Here is a 19929-nt window from a genome sequence, read left to right on the forward strand (position 1 = left end):
CTGAAGGGGGATCGTTATGGAACGTAGGGATTTGAATTGAGGTTCTCCCTCCTCCATATCAATGTACTTTTGTCATTTGATATTTTTCCATAAAATGTACTGAAGAGGAAACCCATGGTACTTCACGCATCGAGGTGCCTCATGAAGTGTATGTGCGAGTACAGAAAAGTAAAGAAAGGTGTAAGATGTCTACGTACCTTCAACACCAAGAGGAGAGGAAGGGTGGGCACATGTGAATCTAAGCAGATACAAGCATCAGAAATACAATTACGGTGAGTAATGTATGCTTTCTGAGGCTTGTGGATCTGCTTAGAATCCCATGCTTAGACTAGCAAGCAGTACCTGAAGAAGGTGGTGGGCTGTTTGAAGGTACAGCAGCAAAAATAAGTCAACACTGCCTGTCCCACTTGAGAATCTTGTCTAGAATGTGTATCGAGACAGTAATGTTGTTGCGAAGGTGTGAACTGAACTCCAGTAGCTGCTTTACAAATGGCATCTAATGGAACATTTGCGATAAAAGAAAAGTAGCAACTGACACTATTCGTGTGCTCTGGGCGTGAAACCTGGAGTTCTTTTGGATAGAGAGTAATACATCTTAATGCATCAGACTATCCATTTTGAAATGGTCGACTTAAGACAAGATCCCATTCACGCCTTGTAGCAATGGAAACAAAGAACTGATCGGTTTTCCTTTGTGGTTTTGTCTAGGTAATACATTACAGCCCTTCAAATAGAATGGAGGTTTTTTTCTGCTGAATTAGTAGGATTTTGAAAGAAAGCTTGAAGTTATATGGACTGATTAACATGCATTTTGGAGAAAAATGTGGATGTATTCTTAGAACCACTGTCTTTTTGATTAACAAACGGATCTTGAAATGAAAAGGCTTGTAGTTCACTAACCCTTCGTATAGAAGTAATGGCTGTGAGAAACAGAGTTTTGTAAGTGAGATGGGAATAGTTTCTTACCTGTAACTCCATTTCTCCAGCATTGGTATCTTTCATGGATTCACATGCTTAGAATATTCCCCGTCGTCAGGCTGGGAATCCCCGGTACATTATATAGACCCTTTCCCGTAGGAAAACTTTTTCGACGCTTATGCGTCCTATCCACCTCGTTTTGCATCATGCGTGCCCACGCCGTCGGGGCGTCATGACACAAATACAGGCCCCGCCCCCGCGCTCCCTCAGATTTCGGCCCCCAAAGTAGTGGGGGAACCGGTTTGCATGTTCAGGGGAGGCAGGAGGGCGCATGTGAATCCATGAAAGATACCAATGCTGGAGAAATGGAGTTACAGGTAAGAAACTATTCCCTTCTCCAGCATTGGATCTTTCATGGATTCACATGCTTAGAATAGATTACACAGCAGTACCACCCCCAAAGAGGAGGCGTGCATGCAAACCCATATACTTTGTTCGCAAGGCCCGTTCCCTATGATCATGTATACATCAGTAATCGTTAACACAGGAAAACGAACCACATACAGTCATAAATTCCATAGGATGCAACCCCTCAGCCGGGGCTTACCTTACTGGAATAGGTGTCGAAGCACCGCCTGTCCCATCCGGGTATCTTCGGCATGTTGCTGCGACAGGCAGTAATGGCGGGTAAAGGTGTGTGTAGCCGCCCAGGTAGCCGCCATGCAAATGTCCCCCAGAGGGACTCCGGCCCACAGTGCCGTCGACGATGCCGCTGCTCTAGTTGAGTGAGCTCTTGGCCGTCGTAGAAGAGGCTTCCCTGCCCTAGAATGGCAGTACGAAATGGTAGATGACACCCATCTTGACAGTCCTTGCTTCGAAATGGCTTTTCCTTTAGCACCCAAACCATAGGCCACGAACAGCTGTCTCGTTTCTCTGAACGGTTGCGTACGATGGAGATAAAACTTAAGAGCCCTTTTTACATCCAATGTGTGTAGCATGCGCTCCGCTCCCGAGCATGGCTCCGGAAAAAACGTAGGCAACACAATAGAGGAGTGTTTATGGAACACCGACGGAGCTTTTGGTATAAACTGCGGGTTAGTGGCTAGGACTACCTTGTTCTTGAAAAATCGTAAGTATGGTGGGTCTACCATTAGAGCCTGAACTTCTGAAATGCGTCGTGCTGAAGTGATGGCCACCAGGAAGGCCAATTTCCACGACAGAAACTTTAGAGACGATGATGACATTGGCTCAAAAGGGGGCTTCATAAGAGATGTTAAGACCAGATTGAGGCTCCACTCCGGCGGAAATTTCTTCTCTGGAGGGAAAATCCGAAAGAGGCCTTTAAGGAAGTGCTTAATCAGGCGGTCGCTGAACAAAGGTGCCGAGTGCCGTCGACGAGTAAACCTGGAAATGGCTGCTAGGTGTACTTTTATTGAAGATACCGACAGGCCCTTTTGGGCTAAGAGCAGCAAGTATGGAAGGAGCTGTTCTGGCTTAATCGATTGCGGGGCCAAGCCTGGTTGATCCTCACACCATTGACAGAAATTTTTCCATTTGTACGCGTATGAGGCGTTTGTGGAAGGTGCTCTTGCCGCTTGTAGGATACGCCGACAGTCCTCCGGGATCGTTAGCCGACCAAATTCGGCGAAGTCAGGAGCCAGGCCGTCAACTGGAGGCTGTCCGGGTCGTGATGCCAAACAACACCGTCCTGTCGAGACAGAAGGTCGGGGGTCTTCTTGAATCTCATCGGTTCCGCCGCCGCTAAGTGTAGCAGGTCTGAAAACCACACCTGTCTGGCCCAGTATGGGGCCACCAGAATTACACGACATGGGTACCTGAGGATCCATTGCAATGTCCTCCGGACCAGGGGAAATGGAGGGAATGCGTACATGAATTTGTTCGTCCATGGGAAGGAGAACGCATCCCCCAGAGAGCCCTTCTGAGGCCATCTGCTGGCGTACTGATGGCATTTTTTGTTGTTCTTCGTTGCAAACAGGTCTATGGACGGATGTCCCCATTTCTTGAATATTTGTTGTAGTTGTTGGTCGTTCAGTACCCACTCGTGAACTTCGTTCATTTCTCTGCTGAGGGCATCGGCTTCCACGTTTCTCACGCCTGGTAGGTGGAACGCTAAGATTTGTATGTTGTGTTGTAGGGCCCAATGCCAGATTTTCTGTGCCTCCGTCGATAGGGACCTGGAACGTGTCCCTCCTTGTTTTCTCAAGTAGAACATCGTAGTGGTGTTGTCCGTCATGACACGCACCACCGAGTCCCTTAGTTGTGGAAGAAAAGATTTTAGAGCCCATCGCACTGCTCTCAGTTCTAGCAGGTTGATATGCAGGGAGGACTCCTGCAAGGACCACTGGCCTTGTACCTGTAACATATCCAGATGAGCTCCCCATCCGCTCAGCGATGCATCCGTCACCACCGTCTTTTGGAACTCTGGTTCCAGTAGAGGCATCCCTTTCGTTAGATGAGTAGACACTCTCCACCAGCCGAGTGCTTGAACTAGTTGTTCGTCGACGACCAGTTTGTCGGACCAGCGACCTCGGCTCTGCGCCCAACGGTCCGCTAGAAATTCCTGGCAAGGTCTCATAAACAGGCGACAGTTGTTTATTAGCGGAATGCAGGACGACATGGTCCCTAGAAGGGACATGTACTTTCGCACCGAGACCTTGGTACCGCCTCTCCATTCCGACGCCTTGTTTTGAAGTTTTTGAATTCTTTCGCTGGAAGGTCTCACCAGGCTTGTGTGTGTATGAAACTCCGCTCCTAGGAAGACCAAGGTCCTCGAAGGCTCTACGGAGGACTTGTTGAAGTTTATTGCGAAGCCCAGTTCCTGTAAGAGGGACATTGTGGCTCGTAGACTGTCTCGTGTTTGTTCCTTGGATGAACCTCTGACCAGCCAGTCGTCTAGATATGGATAGACATGATGACCGTCCTTCCTCAAATGGGCCGCTATAGGGGCCAAGCACTTGGTGAACGTCCTGGGGGAGGACTTTAGCCCGAATGGGAGGACCTTGAACTGAAAATGCTTTCTCCCGACGACGAATCTTAAATACCTCCTGTGTCGTGGGCGTATTGGAATGTGAAAATAAGCATCTTGAAGGTCTAGTGATGATAGATAATCCATGGGTTGCACCGACCTGATAACCTCTTGGAGCTTTAGCATTTTGAATTTTAGGCTCTTTAGCCACTTGTTGAGTACCCTCAGGTCGAGAATGGGCCTCCATTTGCCGTTTGGCTTTTTTACAACAAAGAACCTGGAATAAACTCCTTGTCCTTCCTGTGCTACAGGAACTCTCTCTACCGCCCCTTTTTGCAACATAAGCGCCGCCTCTTGTCGTAGGATTCGGAGGTGGGGCTGTGTCGAGAATAAAGGAGGAAGACGCGGAGGCTTGTCTTTGAATTGCAGCGCATGACCCATGCGAATCGTGTCTAGGACCCATCGATCTGTGGTGATGCATTTCCATCGGTCGAAGTGATGAGAGACTCGACCCCCCAGGACGTTCCGAAGGCCGTCATTGGTTGCAGGTTTGCTTGGACTTCGTCGACGACGGACCTGAGCCTCGCCGTCTGGAGGCTTGATAATCCCTGCTTCTACGTGCCGACTGGGACGCTCGTCTGAACCCTTGTGAAGAGTAAGAGGGCCTGTTGAATCCACGGTCCCTCGAAGCTCCAAAGCGGGAGTTTCCAGAAGCACCCCTGAAGGGGCGAAAAGAACGAAAATTTCTACCCGTTTGAAGGGCGCCGAGGGACCTAGCAGTGTCCGTGTCTTCTTTCATCCCTTTCAGCGCTTCATCAACCTTTTCGCCAAACAGGTGTTCCCCTTCGCATGGCATGTCAAGGACTTTGTACTGTACTTCAGGACGGAAAGTAGTACATTTGAGCCACGCTTGCCGACGAAGTACTACTCCATGGTTGATTTGTTTGAACCCAGATTCTGCTAGGTCAACTGCGATATTGATAGCGTGGTTTGAGGCCTCTTCGCCGTCCCGCACCAGTAACATAGCTGCTTTCCGGTGTTCGTCTGGCAGGTGTTCTAGGATAGGGGCTAGTTTGTGCCACATTTCCCTATCATATCGTGACACGATCGCTAAGGAATTGGCTGCTCTTACTGTCGTCGCTCCGACCGAGAGCACCTTCTTTCCAAAGGCGTCCTGTCTCCTAGCTTCGCTTTCAGGTGGCGTTGAACATTTTTGCTGGACCCTGGCCTTCCTAGCCGCTGCCGCCGACACCACCGAGTCAGACAGAGGTTGCGATGTTAGACATTTTGGAGTGGACGCCGGAGCTTTAAACTTTTTCTCGATCCGACCCTTTATGGCTGGCTCCGAGAACGGATGTCGCATCGTCTTGAGACCTTCTTGCCACACGTGGTCCAGGATTGGGATGGCAAATACTGATTTTCTCCTTTGGCCCATATGGTCAAAAAGGAAACAGTCTTTCTTCTGCTCCTCCGGAATCAAGCCGAATTCAGAACAAGCTTTCCCCATCATTGCATGGAAGGCTCCCACATCATCCGGGGGAGATGGCTGTGACTGGCTCCTCGTAGACTCTAACTCTACATCCGAATTCCATGTTGGGTCCCTCGAAGGTGACATGGAGATATCTGACCCTGAGTTCCCCAGTACAGAATCGGACTCCGACAGCTCACCCTCCTCCTGTGCTCGAGGACGATCTTTCATTGCCTGGGGAGCCGACGGGTGTTTTGTCGTCGATCGAGCCGTACCCGTTTGCTCGTCGACGGAAGGTACAGACAAGAGTGACGATGAAGTCCCGGGCTGAGGGAACTGCGTATCCAGCCGCTGCAGGAGCTTCTGAAGAGTATTAAGCACATCCAGAGACAAAACCGTCTGGGGGGTCAATAACGTGGACGATATCGGTACCATACCCCCATTCGCGCTCGTCGCCGTTGACGTGGAAGGCCGTAAGCCTAAATCCGATGGCTGCAGAACCAGATCACCTTCTCCTTCCGCCGAGCCGGCCGTGTCTGGCTGCAGTAAGACTTCCGGGGGGATCGGGTCATAGACCTCGGGCAGCCAAGCCATGGACTGAGTCTCCGTTGACGGGGGAATCCCCCCCGCTGCTGCTTGGACGGTAATAGGCATCGTCAATGACACCGAGGTCGACGAGCAAGTCGTCGTCGTCGTCGAGCCCTTAGACTTCGTCGTCGATTTGGATGCCGACTTCCCGGCTGAGGCTTCCCGACTCATGGAAGACCTGGGACGGTCCCCTGAGGAGGATTTTGACAGCGCTAGCCTCTCCGTCTTAGATGATGAGGAGGAGGAGGACTTTTTATGCGATGAGGAAGATCCATCCTGTTTCCTCTTATGCTTGTCCTCAGAGCGCATTTCAGCTGGCCGTACCTTCTTCGATGGAGGTTCCGATCTACTCCTGGAGGCCGTGGAGCCAACTTCCGAAGCCGGGTAGGCCCCTGCTCCGTCATTAAGCCAGTCGACCAGCCTTCTTTTTCGGTCCTTAAGGGTTTTTTGGGAGAAACCCTGACAAATTTCACATGTATCCGCCGAGTGGTGTGGGTGGAGACAGTAGATACAGTCCATGTGGCCATCTCCTTCATAAACCTTTTTGAGGCCACAGGTTGCACACGGGCGAAATAACGCTTTTCCAGACATAATTCTCCTAGAATTTGAACTTCGCCGAAGCGAAACAGACAAAACAACCTAGTTTTCACTAGTAGTAAAACACGAGGATCCCACTACTTTGAAAGACGGTTGAAATCTGAGGGAGCGCGGGGGCGGGGCCTGTATTTGTGTCATGACGCCCCGACGGCGTGGGCACGCATGATGCAAAACGAGGTGGATAGGACGCATAAGCGTCGAAAAAGTTTTCCTATGGGAAAGGGTCTATATAATGTACCGGGGATTCCCAGCCTGACGACGGGGAATATTCTAAGCATGTGAATCCATGAAAGATCCAATGCTGGAGAAGTTTAAGACTGGTTCTGTGCATTGGCTCAAAATGGAGACCCATGAGTTTAGTAAGTACAATATTCAAGTCCCATCTGGGAGTTGGATTCAAAATTGGCAGGTGTAATCTTAACACCTTCATACAGGCTTTCATTCTAGAATTAGCCACCAAAACACTTTTCTGTGAGAGGAGGTGTATGCAGAAAGTGCTGCTAGACGAACATTTAACAGGAGTTAACCAACCCAGACACTAATAAGTAAAGCAGGTAAATAAGTATGTGAGGAGAACAGTCAATAGGATTGATGTTTCATGTTTTGCACCAAATCAAGTGGTTCAACTTGCAGAAATAGCAATGCCTGGTGTTGGGTTCGCATGCTTCTTTAAGGATGTCCATACATCTTTGGGGCAATTTTAAATGACCAAACTCTAGGATGTCAGAAGCCAAGCTGCCAAGTTCAGTGTTTGAGGGCATGGATGTAGTGTTGTCCCGCTGTTGGGACAGCATGTCGTATGCGCAAAGGGACATCTTGAGGTGGTATGAAAACCATGGCTGACATGCACACATTGGTGCTATTAGAATAAGTCTGACTTGTTCCTGGTGCAAATTGTGGTTCAGAAGCAGTGTGAGGGTGTTTGGTGATATCTGGATGCATAGTTTTGGCATTGTGGGTTGTCTTGAGTTGCCAACAGATCGATGTCTGGGTGACCCCAATTTGAGAAAAAGTCTTACAGGACATCTTTGTGTAACTGCCATTTGTGTTCTGATGGACGTCCCTGCTTTGCATATCGGCTAGACAGTTGTGTTCCCCTGGAACATGTTGAGACACATGTGCTTCAGTGCCCAATTTCATATGTTTGTTGCTAGTTTGGACAGAGCCGGTGAGTGTCCCCCACCTGGTTTGTTTATATAGTACACGGCTGTAGTGCTGTGTAAGGACTAGGACTGTTTTCCTTGCAACTGGTGTTTGAAGTCTTGAACACGGGCAATGGCAAAATGCACTTCCCCAGAGAGATAACAATGGGTCTGTGGTGGAAGTGGCCTCTAATGCAGGGGTGGTGAAAGACATTCCTTTCAAAAGGTTATCCTTAGTCCGCTACTGAATACAGTAAAGGAGGGATTACAAAATGACTGCTAGATGGTCCCACTGACCGCTTGCTTGCGACCATTGTTTGTCTAGCCTCTCTGGTAGAGGACGCATGTGCAGGCGAGCAGGAGGCACTCGGTAAATGCAAAGCCATCATGGCCTTTCATACGGTTATCTGACCACTTTGCTACATAATGTTAAATTTGAAAAGGCATGTTTTGTACACTCCTGCTGGATGAGGAAGACTAAGGCGTCCTCCGAGTGAATATAAGCTCCCAGAAATTGTTTTATCTTATTTGTGTTGAGACTTGATTGAAAAGCCTAATTTGAAGAGTAGGATGATACTCAGGTGTTTTGCCGACACGCTTGAGGTGCCTCCCCTGTAATTAGCCAGTTGTTGAGATAAGTGTATAATGGAATTGACTCTGCATAGGTGTGCTGCTGTAACGGCAAGCAACCTTTGTGAATACCCTTGGTGCTAAGGCTATGCTGAAGGGAAGCACTTTGAACTGGTAGTGTGTCGTTCTGACTTTGAACTTTAGGTATTTTGTGTGTGCTGGCAACATTAAAATATGAAAGTATGCATCTTTCATATCCAATGTGACCATGTAATCCCCCTGTTTTAGGAGTGAATTACTTCCTGAAGTGTTGTCATATGAAACGTGTTTTTGTTTGACGTGTGGTTGCTGGACGTAGGTCTAACACCGGGTCCATAGGTAAGTCCTTTTTGGATACAAGGAAGTATGCTGAATAAATACCCTTGTTTACCATGTGGCGTGGGACAAGCTCCATCGCTCCTTTCTGTAGAAGAGACTGAATTTCATCTTCTAGAATCCGTTGGTGTTCATGCAATATTCTTCTTTGTATGTGTGAAGGTTAATGAGGTCTTGTGAGGAACTCTATGGAGTACCCCCTTGTACACGGTTGACAGTATCCACTTGTCTGACGCAATTCCCTCCCATGCATGTGTGAATTCTGAGATGCGACCCCTACAGGGAAAATATGGGAGGGAACCTGAATCAGTATTGCGACTGCTTTGTGGTAGCAGAGTCTTAAGAGGATGCACCCCTGCTACAACCCCTCCCTCGTCTGAAGCCCCTTTGATAGCTGGATTGATTTGGGGTTGACTGTGAAGTGGCTGAATACCAAGGCAATTAAGATCCTTGGGTGTAGCTACTTTTTGTTGTGCGTGGGTATGCATGGCAACCCCCCAAAAAAATTGTGCGTCTTAAAAACACCCCGCTGGACATACGGCTTATAAAAGAGACCTCGCTTAATGACGAGTGTTTCATGATTTTTTTTCATCAGTCTCTAAAGCATCATCTACTGCCTTTCCAAACACATTAGCTTCAATGGGCATATTCAGAGTGGCTTGCGTTTCAAGCTTAAAGCCTGGTTGATGTAACCAAGCATGGTGCTTTAACAACGTGCCCTCTGCCACAATTCTACCTGCAGTATCAGCTGCATCTAGATTGCTCTTAATGATGTTATTGGCAACCTGTTTACCTTCTGCTATGCTTTTAGAGATTTCAGAGTGCCGGGGCTCTCGGAGGGAGTCCAATTGAGATTGTACCATGTCCCATAGGGCTCGGTTGTAGCTTGACAGAAGAGTAGTATTATTTGCAATATGTACTTGTTAAGCAGCTGAAGTGGCTGCTTTTTTCTCAAGCACCAAATGTGTTTTACTCTCCTTCTAGGGTGGTTACTAAGCAGGTGGTAGTAACTACAAGGGAGTCTGCCTTTAGATGTCCTCCTGCGTCTGAGGAAGCAGGGTGAAAGTTCTTTTCAATGCAGGGATTAACCGCCCTAGTAAGCCAAGGGGTTAGTAAGAGGGTTGAATACTTTTAGCAACAGATTTGAGCAATGGAATTAACTGTCCTATACCATCTTGATCTATGTCAACAGCCTCCTCTGTAAAACCTCCAACTGGTGGAGGGATTTCCTCTTGTAACCTGGGAGATTTGACTGGAGGCTGGCCCTCATCTAAGTCAATATGCGTTTGCTGACAGGCATTTTCCCCAAAAAATTGACAAAAGCAGAGACTTTGTCCATAGTCTCTTCAAACTGTACTCTAGTTCATGAACCAGACTTTGGAGAATCTTTTAGGGGGAATACGAGCTCCTAAGGGTCATGAGGATGGTGCAAGAGTAAAGCCTCCAATAAGGCTTCTGTATACTGGTTGTGTTTTGGTGATGTTTGAACAAGCGCCAAAGGCCCTCGAGTGTGAGCGTTTCAGTGGCTGCCTGGAAGAGTGACAAATGTGTTGTCTCCTTCGGCGGACGCCGAGGGACCTGTGCCTTTGAAACGGTTGATCAGATGGTTGTTTCAGCAGGCAGTTCCGCTCGACGCTGGTTTAGAAGGTTCGGTGTACGGCAGTGCCATGTTTCAATGACTGTCGTGGAATGGCTGGGGATTGTGTCTTTAGTGTGTTTATGTCCACCCGCATGTCTATGTTTGTGTGTGCCACTGTTTCCGGGTGTGGTCTCCATAGCAGGGCTGCCTGCCTTTCGGGGGGGGAGAAAGTGGGGATTGGGAGATCTGAAAATCTGAAAACACCTCCACCTGCATGGCGTAGGCCGCACAACACGGTGAGTCGATCCTTTAATGTCTTAGGCCGAAAAAACAGACACGAATGGTAGCGTTTTACGCAATGGTCTTTTGGGAGGCAGTGATTGAACACTAGGTGACTCTTTCCAGGGGTATTTTTTTGTGGCAGGAAGGACAACATTTAAAAGGAGTATTTTCCATACTGAAGATGCAGGGCAGAAAAAAGAAAAGACTATTGGAATAGGCCAACCCCACTCTCCATATTGTACAGGCCGTAGCCCGGTGTAGGCCAAAGCAGCGACTGTGGTTGGAAGTGTAGACTGTCGTCAAAACGCATCTTTGTTGAAGTGCTGTCGAGGAACCTGTTGCTGAAGATATTAATATGAGCAATAGCAAATAAAAATTGCAATAAGTGACCAAAGGCTATAAGCCGCAAACGCCACAGTTTGTGACTGACCACAATGGCAGAAAAAACAATCTGAGGGACCTAGACATGTGCAGGACCATGGCTACAGTACATGTCATAATAGGGATAGTATTACAAACCTGCCTAGTCAACGCCCCTTTTTGAAATTCAAAAACAAGTCATGCAATACTCTGCAGCAATAACTAGATATTGCTCTATGCAAAGCGTGCGATTCTAAGCAGATCTACAAGCCTCAGAAATACATATGAAAATCGCATGACGCATCATGGGATCAGGTCTGTCAATTGATATGGCAGACAGACTAATAAAATAATATTGTCAAAAACCAACCTATAATGGCAGAAGAGAGAAAGCATGTGATTAACAGATTACCACTAGAAAACGAGATTCATACAAGAATAAGCAGTTATGGACTACAAAGTGGCCATAATGAAGAATAAAACCAACATTACCTTCAAAATCTTGGTTGTCTACAAAAGGTGCAGGTCCCCATATTCGAACCGTGCCATCATCTGATGCGCTTGCCATCAAAGATGGAACCTGCGGGTTCCAACTCACACAATTTACAGTCCGGGTATGCCCAGTGAGCTCTGCAATGGGCAGCTCACTACGTTTGTGCCAGATGTATACTTTATGGTCTGCAGATAATTGGATTTGATCCAGGTAAAGTCAAATATGAACAAAAGAGAAGCAAGAAAAGCATGTTTAGAAAGAAAATTGGTGTCAAGATGAAGTATGCATCATAAGCATTTTTAATGTGTGCATTAAGATTCATACAAAGCACTAAAAACATTTCAAGTGTTCTATGTAATTCAAAATAGTTTCACAGATCAAAAACGCATAAAACCATGCATAAAAACAATCTTATAAAACCAATAAAAACATAAGACTATTCTAAAGAATAAATCACAATGCCTTAGCAAAAAAGGAAATAACGAAACAGCACATCAAAACAAAGCCATCTTTTCATCATCGAAATGACATTATGCATTTAAAATACAACATGATAAAATGTACATAAATATATTCATACTACTAGAAAGGAATGCCATTGCACAGTCCACATTTATTACATCTTTTATTTCACCCTCTCAAATCAAAAGCCAACTAGAAGTTTGTGCCAAATTAAACTGAGTGCCACTTATTCCAAGGTCTGCTTAAATAATGTGATCTTACAAATACCACTTGTTTATCAGAGGTGAACTTACACAATATAAGGGCTTCCAACAAAATAGTGTTGCTATCAGCTCAGTTTACTAGTGCCAAGAAAAATAGTACACAAAACAAGAGGTGGGCTTGGTCCTCCTTAGCAGATCTACAGTAAGTGCATCACTCAGGACTTCCCACGCACAACTAACAGTGACACTGGCGAGTGGTAGGCGATTCAGAGAAAATTTGATAGATTACTCTCCAGGAAAACGGGCTCAACTACAAAACTAATTATCTGGACCAAAGATTACTATCAAGGCATGTTACTATGCAAGCGCAACATTGAGCCTTGGTGAATAAATTATGCAAGGCCCAATCATAACGTCGGTTTCTCCCATGCCACTCCCAGGGAATGGATCACTGGGAATCTTTTGTGCAACAATTTCTGTGACCCACAGAGCCAATATAAAAGCTTTAGACGAGCTTCATTATTTATCCATGACAGCCCCTACCGCTAGCCAGAGAAAAGTATTTGGGCTACCTTTAGGCAAAAGTAATGGTTTGAAGAAAACATTTTAAACCCAGAGTTTTCAGTCATATTTTGGTGCCTCCACAGCTCTGTAGTAGAGTACAGCTGGCTGGACCTGTGCGCTATACATTCCAATGTCAGAGAGAACTACACATCAACCAAATCCTTTTGAAAAGTAACCAATTGCGCCCATAGGTCTTCCAAGTATAAGATCACATAATTATGTGTAAAGTCCACAAACCAGTTCTGTGTAGCCAAATACCTAGATAATATACATATTCTACAAAAAATAATATGCACCCCATCCAGATCAACATATTTCACTTTTTCAAATTAAAATGGTCTGCCCTTTTTCTCTTACAGACTTGCTGAAAAGTCCCAAGATATTTAAAGATCCAAAGCATTGTCTGCAAACAGCAAGATGCCACTTTTCTCCTCATTCAGCTTTAGCCGATCAGCATTTAATTTTGTGATTTCTACAGCCAAATCATTTGTATAAATCGGCCGGAATACAGCCCCGATTTATTGCTACTTCAAATGGGAAGGTGTTCGTGATTGCCCCACTTTGACCCCCACCTCAGTTATCCACATTTAAGCTCATTATTGCATACTAGAGTGTAACAGACTTAAAGGGAAGGCAGAGTTGTCCATAAAAATAGTGTTTGCACACAATTAGCAGCTGTCTTGATCGGCAACTGGTGCATCGGTTTCCTGGCAGCACCTCCCAAAGGTGCACCCGACCTTTCTACTTCTGGGGCATGCTTGACAGTCGTGGGTAGCAAGATTAACGGCACGATTGCGGATCAACATTTACATGAAGGCAAACCTTAGAAGCTTTTGATAACTGGAGGTCGTGTGACATATGCATTTTCTCTGGCTTTGGCTAATGGGGTTAGCTTATACTTTTTTCCATTGTGCAAATTGGTTAATTAAAACTATATACACATTTAATAACACATTTCATAATTGTCAATTATTCAAAGTTAAAATAATTCATAGCCCTGAGGAGCGAAGGGCTGACAAGGAGAGCTGTTGGGCTGTGGCGAGTGCCTATTCTGTGCTGCTGTTCGGCATTTGCTGCGGAAAAACATCGGAGGACCATCGGACCTGACGGGAGGTGCGTGTGCCTACCCCTTTAACCCCATAGCTACCTGGTCAGGTGGTCAGCTGGGTCAGGGGTTAAGAGGCCGCCTCCGCCGCCCTTGCGGCGCTAAGCCCTGAGGAGCAAAGGGCTGACAAGGAGAGCTGTTGGGCTGTGGCGAGTGCCTATTCTGTGCTGCTGTTCGGCATTTGCTGCGGAAAAACATCGGAGGACCATCGGACCTGACGGGAGGTGCATGTGCCTACCCCTTTAACCCCATAGCTGCCTGGTCAGGTGGGTCAGGGGTTAAGAGGCCGCCTCCGCTGCCCTTGCGGCGCTAAGCCCTGAGGAGCAAAGGGCTGACAAGGAGAGCTGTTGGGCTGTGGCGAGTGCCTATTCTGTGCTGCTGTTCGGCATTTGCTGCGGAAAAACATCGGAGGACCATCGGACCTGACGGGAGGTGCGTGTGCCTACCCCTTTAACCCCATAGCTGCCTGGTCAGGTGGTCAGCTGGGTCATGGGTTAAGAGGCCGCCTCCGCCGCCCTTGCGGCGCTAAGCCCTGAGGAGCAAAGGGCTGACAAGGAGAGCTGTTGGGCTGTGGCGAGTGCCTATTCTGTGCTGCTGTTCGGCATTTGCTGCGGAAAAACATCGGAGGACCATCGGACCTGACGGGAGGTGCGTGTGCCTACCCCTTTAACCCCATAGCTGCCTGGTCAGGTGGTCAGCTGGGTCAGGGGTTAAGAGGCCGCCTCCGCCGCCCTTGCGGCGCTAAGCCCTGAGGAGCAAAGGGCTGACAAGGAGAGCTGTTGGGCTGTGGCGAGTGCCTATTCTGTGCTGCTGTTCGGCATTTGCTCCGGAAAAACATCGGAGGACCATCGGACCTGACGGGAGGTGCATGTGCCTACCCCTTTAACCCCATAGCTGCCTGGTCAGGTGGGTCAGGGGTTAAGAGGCCGCCTCCGCTGCCCTTGCGGCGCTAAGCCCTGAGGAGCAAAGGGCTGACAAGGAGAGCTGTTGGGCTGTGGCGAGTGCCTATTCTGTGCTGCTGTTCGGCATTTGCTGCGGAAAAACATCGGAGGACCATCGGACCTGACGGGAGGTGCGTGTGCCTACCCCTTTAACCCCATAGCTGCCTGGTCAGGTGGTCAGCTGGGTCAGGGGTTAAGAGGCCGCCTCCGCCGCCCTTGCGGCGCTAAGCCCTGAGGAGCAAAGGGCTGACAAGGAGAGCTGTTGGGCTGTGACGAGTGCCTATTCTGTGCTGCTGTTCGGCATTTGCTGCGGAAAAACATCGGAGGACCATCGGACCTGACGGGAGGTGCATGTGCCTACCCCTTTAACCCCATAGCTGCCTGGTCAGGTGGGTCAGGGGTTAAGAGGCCGCCTCCGCTGCCCTTGCGGCGCTAAGCCCTGAGGAGCAAAGGGCTGACAAGGAGAGCTGTTGGGCTGTGGCGAGTGCCTATTCTGTGCTGCTGTTCGGCATTTGCTGCGGAAAAACATCGGAGGACCATCGGACCTGACGGGAGGTGCGTGTGCCTACCCCTTTAACCCCATAGCTGCCTGGTCAGGTGGTCAGCTGGGTCAGGGGTTAAGAGGCCGCCTCCGCCGCCCTTGCGGCGCTAAGCCCTGAGGAGCAAAGGGCTGACAAGGAGAGCTGTTGGGCTGTGGCGAGTGCCTATTCTGTGCTGCTGTTCGGCATTTGCTGCGGAAAAACATCGGGGGACCATCGGACCTGACGGGAGGTGCGTGTGCCTACCCCTTTAACCCCATAGCTACCTGGTCAGGTGGTCAGCTGGGTCAGGGGTTAAGAGGCCGCCTCCGCCGCCCTTGCGGCGCTAAGCCCTGAGGAGCAAAGGGCTGACAAGGAGAGCTGTTGGGCTGTGGCGAGTGCCTATTCTGTGCTGCTGTTCGGCATTTGCTGCGGAAAAACATCGGGGGACCATCGGACCTGACGGGAGGTGCGTGTGCCTACCCCTTTAACCCCATAGCTACCTGGTCAGGTGGTCAGCTGGGTCAGGGGTTAAGAGGCCGCCTCCGCCGCCCTTGCGGCGCTAAGCCCTGAGGAGCAAAGGGCTGACAAGGAGAGCTGTTGGGCTGTTTGGCGTGTGGCGGGTGACGGAGTGCCCCCGACGACGGTTCCCATCATGAGTGTGGCGGAGAAAACACAACAAACGCAAGTAAAAGGTACGCCCTGCCACTTAATGTTGAAAACACGGGCACAAAAGAGACGTGAGGTTCACGCAGACAGCACTAAAACTCTCGAGTCACAGCATACCCACGCAAGAAAAGAAAGTAATTATCACTCGTGTACCTCTACATGTGAGGTCACAAGTGAACTGACTGCTCCCCTTTTCATCCCAAATACACACAATTCTTCGACCACACTGTCACCATTGCAACAGTCAGATTTGGCTAATATGGCCAACGATGTGTTTGTTAGAGTGCCTACGGCTTTAAATGATAATCTCGCTGTCTTGCATGACTCCCCGACAAAAAGCAAGGATAGATGCACACAAAATAAGATCACACAATTTGAGTTCGATGAAGTTACGCTTAGTCTTTATAATAATATTTATAAGACAGCATACGGGGACGTGGCATAGAGTTTGTGCGGAACTTTAAATCCATCACAAAATCCAATTAAGTCCCCATCCGAAACTTCACAATCACCGGCAATCTTACCTCTGGACTGTGTCGGTGCTGAGGTGGTGGCGGTGAGTGTGGACTGCCCTGTGGTGCCCGGAGGGTTGCCGTGGGAGGCAGTGGAAGTCGCGGAGCCCGGAGAGACTCTGTGCGTCGGGAATGTGCCGGCTGATGACGGATCTTTGTCGACGCCGTATGAGCTACCTAGGTGCGTAGTTGGGAGCGTCAACCGAGACGGTTTGAGGACTGAGACCAGAGCTGCCGAGTGCAGCAAAATCGATGGAGACTCCTGCGTCGAGCTTCCGTTGGAGACGAGTTCTCCTGGAGTCAACTGTCGATTGGTCCCACTGCCCCCGGCTGCCCCGATGACATCCGTCCGTTCACCATTAGACTTGTTAAGAACCTCTAAGCCCATTGATAATACCAATACTGGTGAAGAGTGGTGTGCAGACATGGTCGCCGGCTTAAATAAAGAGATGGTATCTGATTTGTTAACATCTCCAAAACTAACATCAAAACCCAATATGCGACGTGATTCATTGGAAATCGCAAACAATGTTTTGAAAACTCTATTTAGCCTGACTAAGGGCAACAACAAAAATTCTGCGAGTGCGGCCACACCTCCTATTGATGAAGGAAGCTCAAAAGCTCTTTTGAAAAGGTTGTTACTTGATCCATGTGAGATGACCCTGGTGGATGTTCCCTTCAAACGTGCAAAAATGTCGAAAAATGAAACATTGTCTGCATATGCTCACGACACTTCAGGCTTACCATTATCGCAGAAAAGGCTGCATAGTGGCAAACATTGTGCCTATCGCAGAAATCATAGTACAAGTAACGCTAATGGATCTGTGGTTTCCAATACTGATGACTCTGATGGAGAGGAGACAACAAACTCGTCGTTTATGGAACGACCATTCCCTAAAATTAGGAGAAAAAGATGTAGTTTCGACCTTTTACCCAAGTGTACAAAAAGATTGACACAGGGTCCCGAAACAAGTAATGCTATGCCCTCTTCAGATTTACAATCATTGATTTTGTCCTCACTAGCTATCTCCTTGGCCCCATTTACAAAGTTGTATGAACATTTATACAATGCTACAAGAGATTTAACTACAGTAGTGGCTTTGCTAAATTCGAAAGTTGTAAAATTGGAACAAATTTGTGCCAACACTAACCGCTCAATGCATGAGGGTTTTGGAAAGTGCAACGAATGGCATAAGCTGTTACAAGAGCAAAAAAAGAATGATACAAACGACAAAAAATTGTTTGCGGAGGTCGTTAAATAAGCTCTTGCCTTGTTTAAAAAAGATACACGTGGCCTTCAAAACGGCGAGTTGAGTGAGAAATCTGTGGCCAGTGTACATCCTGCCCTAACCTGTAACACGAAAGCAATAGAGACTCCGAATCCTATAAACAAAGTACCCAATCCTGAAATACATTCTGAACAAACCCTACTAAAAGTTATCAAGGCTCCCAACAAATGTGTACCTAACGTCGTTCTACAGACTGCAAACATGGTGACTAAAGTCTGACGGTGTAAAACTTAATTTTCAAGAGTCGTCTACCCGGCAGTCAGATCCGATTTCAATTATAGATAAACCAGAGAATAGTGCAGCAAGAGGCTCTATAAGGTTGTCGAGTGCAGGAAATTTGGGCCCGGTTATACTGCCGATTGAGGAAATTGTTGATGTGTCTTTTCACACTGCGTTTGTGCAAGCATGCAGCTCAGCAAATCCGGCACTTGAAATTACTCGAGACGAATCTACGTCTAATAGTAATATTGAACAGAATAAAGTTGGCTTAGGTGAGGAAATAGCAATCTCAAATCCAGCGCCAAAGTTATTTCCATTATTTGAAAAACAAGTTGCGAAACCACTTAGTATGGAACCTGTAAAAAATCAGATAATTCAGCAGTGCAAAAAAACAAAAAATCAACCAGCAAAAAAGAAAAAAAAATGCACGGTGCAAGAAAATTTAAGGAATATTAAAGTGGTACACGTACTTGCCAATGGAAAGATTGAGTCTATTTCGACTGAATCAAAAAAATCCCTCATTCTACCCACGAACGAAAGCGCAACGAAAGAAGGCTCAAGCGATGAAATCATAGGTGTCTGAAATATCATCAGAATTGCTAAATATGTCAACTTATAATGAGCCAGAATATGAAGATCTTGAAGAGCCAACTGTTCTTGTCGATAAAGTCCAAAGCAACAACAAGGAGTCCCAAAGCCTTCTTCCTGGAGAAAGACTGCATAGACGGCAGATTTGTCGTTTTACCAAAAGTAAAACGGAAGGTACAGCCTACTGCAGCAAGTCGGGTTGCAATAGTTCAGCGTCCTGACAGTGCCCTTTATACCAACAAAACGGCAATACAATCAGCACATATGACCGAGAAGGTAAAAAGTCCAATGTTTTTGACTCTACAAGAAAAACGTAACAAGCTACACGGAACCTGCTTAAAGTACATGCCGGACGTCATGATAAAGCCAGTGCAGCCGTTTGAAAGGTTGGCTAGTAACCACGAAGTGAAAACAGCATTAACGCCGATAAACGGAAATTTAAACAACCAGACCCTCCGGACCACGCAGGAAAAAAGGGATAAGAAGCTTGGTTCCTGTATTACTAATCCTGGAAGGAGGGGGCCCGGAGACCAGACTGAGATTGAACTATACGGAAAACAATCATGTAGACATATTAAATTGCAAGAAATGCAGCTAGTAACGCAAAATGACAGGCACAGGCTCGATCGGGCTAAACACACCACTAACGAATGTGACACGGGTGTAAGGAACAAAGCCCTTACGGCCAATGGTCTAGCGCCTCAGGTCAGATTGATGGTTGAGAGATTAAACTCATCTGACAGGTTGATTTTAAACAGGCATAACATTATTAAGCTACTTCATCATGTACCGAGTTACGTGCAGTTACCACTGAGGATCTAAAGATTGTGGAATTTCCAGATGAGCAAAAGAACGATAAAGTGATTTTACACATCACTTCGTCCTTAATAGCTACCTCCATTTTGGAGGCGAATGTATCACTTTTTTCATTGGGTTTTGATGTCTATAAATTAGACGATGGGGATTCTGGAGCCTATCGTGAGCCCAAGATGGCGACAGAGCCCCAAGCCTCAAGTACCTCTATCCTATTAAATCCGGCAGTATTATCAACTGAATTAGCCAATACACGACTGATTGGGCCAACCACGACAAGACATAACATGCCTGGCGAACACAGTGATCAAAACAAGCCTCAAATTATGGAAAAAAAGGGTCTTGATGGACGAAGATAAAAATTCTGGCGAAAACATGGCTCAAAACAAGACCATAAAACACGGAAAAAAACAGGTCTTGTCGGACGTAGATAAAAAATCTGTACCTGAAAGTGAAAGCGAAAAACTCACTTTAACAATACAAGGTAAAATGCGACAAGGTATTCCAGAGCCCAATTCACCTACAAATACCTGCATTCAGGGTGAAATATTTGAATGGCAATGGTTGGCCGGCACGCTAAATAATAGCTGTGAACGATAACGCCAGGATGCTGACGCCGTGAAGCACTGTGTACTAGGCTCTTGGAATTCACGGGGCTTCACACATTTGATGAATACTGAGTGGTTGG

At 47.3% G+C, this 19929-nt stretch overlaps 1 protein-coding gene across 4 annotated transcripts in view; it reads right to left on the reverse strand.

Annotated features, from left to right (window-relative positions):
- WDR26 (WD repeat domain 26) overlaps window positions 1–19929 on the reverse strand; it is a 1161882-nt gene that overhangs the window by 151887 nt on the left and 990066 nt on the right. For all 4 annotated transcript variants that reach the window (XM_069608652.1, XM_069608650.1, XM_069608651.1 and 1 more), the window contains one exon: window positions 11358–11543. In XM_069608652.1, the coding sequence (XP_069464753.1) occupies window positions 11358–11543 (186 nt within the window). The remainder of the gene's footprint in view (window positions 1–11357; window positions 11544–19929) is intronic.

The sequence above is a fragment of the Ambystoma mexicanum genome, chromosome 4q (genome assembly GCF_040938575.1).
Source record: "Ambystoma mexicanum isolate Mex_15411 chromosome 4q, UKY_AmexF1_1, whole genome shotgun sequence".
In the NCBI taxonomy this organism is placed as follows: domain Eukaryota; kingdom Metazoa; phylum Chordata; class Amphibia; order Caudata; family Ambystomatidae; genus Ambystoma; species Ambystoma mexicanum.